Source organism: Aptenodytes forsteri, unplaced genomic scaffold, assembly GCF_000699145.1.
Source record: "Aptenodytes forsteri isolate BGI_AS27 unplaced genomic scaffold, ASM69914v1 Scaffold258, whole genome shotgun sequence".
Taxonomy (NCBI): Eukaryota; Metazoa; Chordata; class Aves; order Sphenisciformes; family Spheniscidae; genus Aptenodytes; species Aptenodytes forsteri.
The window spans coordinates 1,449,066-1,451,654 of NW_008795250.1; the positions used below are offsets into that span (position 1 = coordinate 1,449,066).

At 58.5% G+C, this 2,589-nt stretch overlaps 1 protein-coding gene across 1 annotated transcript in view; it reads left to right on the forward strand.

Annotated features, from left to right (window-relative positions):
* The window catches only part of CCDC33 (coiled-coil domain containing 33), a 45,140-nt gene that overhangs the window by 30,529 nt on the left and 12,022 nt on the right, over positions 1–2,589 (forward strand). Inside the window, exon 12 of the mRNA XM_019471953.1 lies at positions 1,014–1,139. Coding sequence (XP_019327498.1) covers positions 1,014–1,139 — 126 coding nt within the window. The remainder of the gene's footprint in view (positions 1–1,013; positions 1,140–2,589) is intronic.

Genomic DNA, 2,589 nt, shown 5'->3' on the forward strand with positions numbered 1-2,589 from the left:
CACTAACGAGGCGAGGCCGGGCGCAGGCACGGAGTAATATACAGCGAGGGCCACTTCGCCGCTGCCCGTGCCCACAGCCAATTTGGAGAGGGCACCCAGCCTGATTGCTCGGCCGGCGAAGCGAAGAGAGCATCTGCGAGGTGGGGAGGCGGGGGGGAGCCGAGGATTTGCCGGCTCACGGTCACCGGCTCTCGGGCGGTGAAATAGGTGGGTGCCGGGGTGCCATGCCTTGATGCAAGGATCCCAGTGGCAAGGCAGGTCCCCGTCGCCCAAACCTGCCCCGATACTGGGAGCCGGGATGGCCAGGACAGGGCGAGGGTCCCTGTTCGTGACCTTGCCATCGCAGGCGGCAGCGAGGAGCGCGCGGACTCCATCGTTTATTCCATTAGATCCGACTTCCCCCTCTAACCAGATTAGAAGGGAGTCTATAAAAGCCAGGCTGGCGGGAGGAGAGCAGGGCGCGCAGAGCCTGGCGCGGGAAATGAGGGGCAGGGAAATCACATTACTGCTGCCGGCAGTGTCTGGCAGGGGGTCTGGCAGGGGCTGCCGGTGTGCCGGAGGTGCCTTATCCGGCAGGCACCAAAGCCGGGGCAGCGCCAGGCGGCGAAGTGGCTTTTCGCATCCCTTTGCACCCGCAGGACCTGGGTACCCATCTCCTGCCCACCCAGGGAAGGGGAGAGATGGGCTGAGCTGGGCGCAGACCTGCTATTTCCACCAACACAGGCTTCAATGCGAAGAACTGCCTCCTCCTCCTCTTCCTCCTTGCCTTGTCGGTCCAGCGCTGGTTCCCCGGGGATCCTCTCTCTGCCCAAAGCTCCCCTTGCACCTCGCAAAGATGAGATGAGTGTGGCCAACCCACAGCTCTTTCCCATCACGCCGGTCCTGGAGGCATATTGGGGACGTGGATGGCGGGACAGGGGACGTGCAGCGGGGGCTGCTCAGTCCAGGTGCCCCCTCCTTGCCCCTGTCATCGCATCCATCCATCCTACAGACCATTGCCTCTCCCTCCCCAGAGACCGGCGGCGTTCCTGACCCCGTCAGGCAGCGATGCCCTCCCCAGCCTGGACCCCGCCGCCGCCAGCACGCTCGAGAGGGGCGAAGAGCTGCGGGCAGCCCCCGTGCACCCATTTTATTGCCAGGTAAGAACCCATGAGAGCAGCCAGCAATGCCACGCCGGCACCCTGCCGGCTGCATCGCCCCGCCAGCCTCCACGAAGGCACGCACCCTGCCTCGTAACGGTGAAAAACTGGCATAAATCCCAAATGTTAATCTCTCTTCCAATGTACGCATTGCTGGGAGCGGCGGGTTTTATCCATAGCCTGGTTGTACCAATAATTTCTTGTGTTGTGCCCGTGGAGGAGCTTTTCCATCGGTGCCCGCACCCCTGGTCCCCGGCTGTTTCGGGTTGGCACAGGGGCTGGAGGGGGGACAGCATCCCATCGCCTTGCTGGGGGCAGCGCTCGCCGGAGCAGCCTGGATGCACCAGCTTCGATCTGATTGCTCAATCCCAAATCCATTTAGCAAATTCTCTCCTATTACCGCTGCATTATGCTGGAGAGCCCAGGCACCTCCAGCTCATACCTTTCGGCTCCAGGAAAAAAAAAAGGCAGCTGCTCTCCTCCCCCAGCCCTTTGTATTGATAAATGGAGCCCTTGGATGAATTCAAACCCAGCCCTCGTGGTCCTAATATCTTCCTGTACTTTAAGCCATCTGGCTTTAAAAATAACAGGTCGTTAAACCTCAATTCTGCTTATTAAATAGCTGGGAGGGAGGAGGTGGAGGGGCCCTGCGCTGCCCAAACACCCAGCTCTTTCCCCGCCAGCGGCCGCCCGAACCCCACCTTCAACCCAGTCCCTCTCCCTGCGATTCAGGCTGCAAAGCAGGAAGAAAATTAGCAATAAAAAACCAACCATAAAAATACAGAAAAGCTATTTTTTTTTCCTCCAGCTGTTTTAATTCCTCCAATCCACTGAGCTTTATTGCTTCCTTTTCTGTGGCCGCGGCGGCTGCTTTATGCCCAGCCTAATAGAAACCCGTAATGGGGCGTGCAGAGGCGGGTACCATGGCACAGCTTAAATGCGATGAGGACGTGAGGTCCAAAATTGATGGACCAAATTGCCCCGGGGCTCCAGAGAAGCCCCAACACCCTTCAGACCTGCGCAGGATCCGGCCCTGGCATCGCTACGTGGTCCGTGCGATGCGTTTTCACCCCCAGCTTTGCCATTTGCTTGCGCTGATGCTCCGAGCAGCCTCAAATCCGGCTCGCTGTATCCTCACAAGAGCATCCCTGTGTCGATAAAGCGAGGGAGGGTGGGAAGTGGTTTCACGGATGCTTCCAGCGGGACAACGGGAGCTGGGGAGGACAGAAAGGGTTTGCACAAGCCCTGGGCACACCCTGCCCTGCCCTTTTTCTGGCTAAAATTGGTAGAAAGTGTTGCTGGTAGGATTAATTTTTTTCCCTCCAAACTTTGATGGCCGTTTTCTTTCTTTTTTGCTTTTTTCCTTCCCCCTAAAGCACAAATTCTTTTCACTCGGCTTGCATTGCAACGCGGGGGATTTCCTCGGAAAGCCCTGGAAAGCCCATCTCCT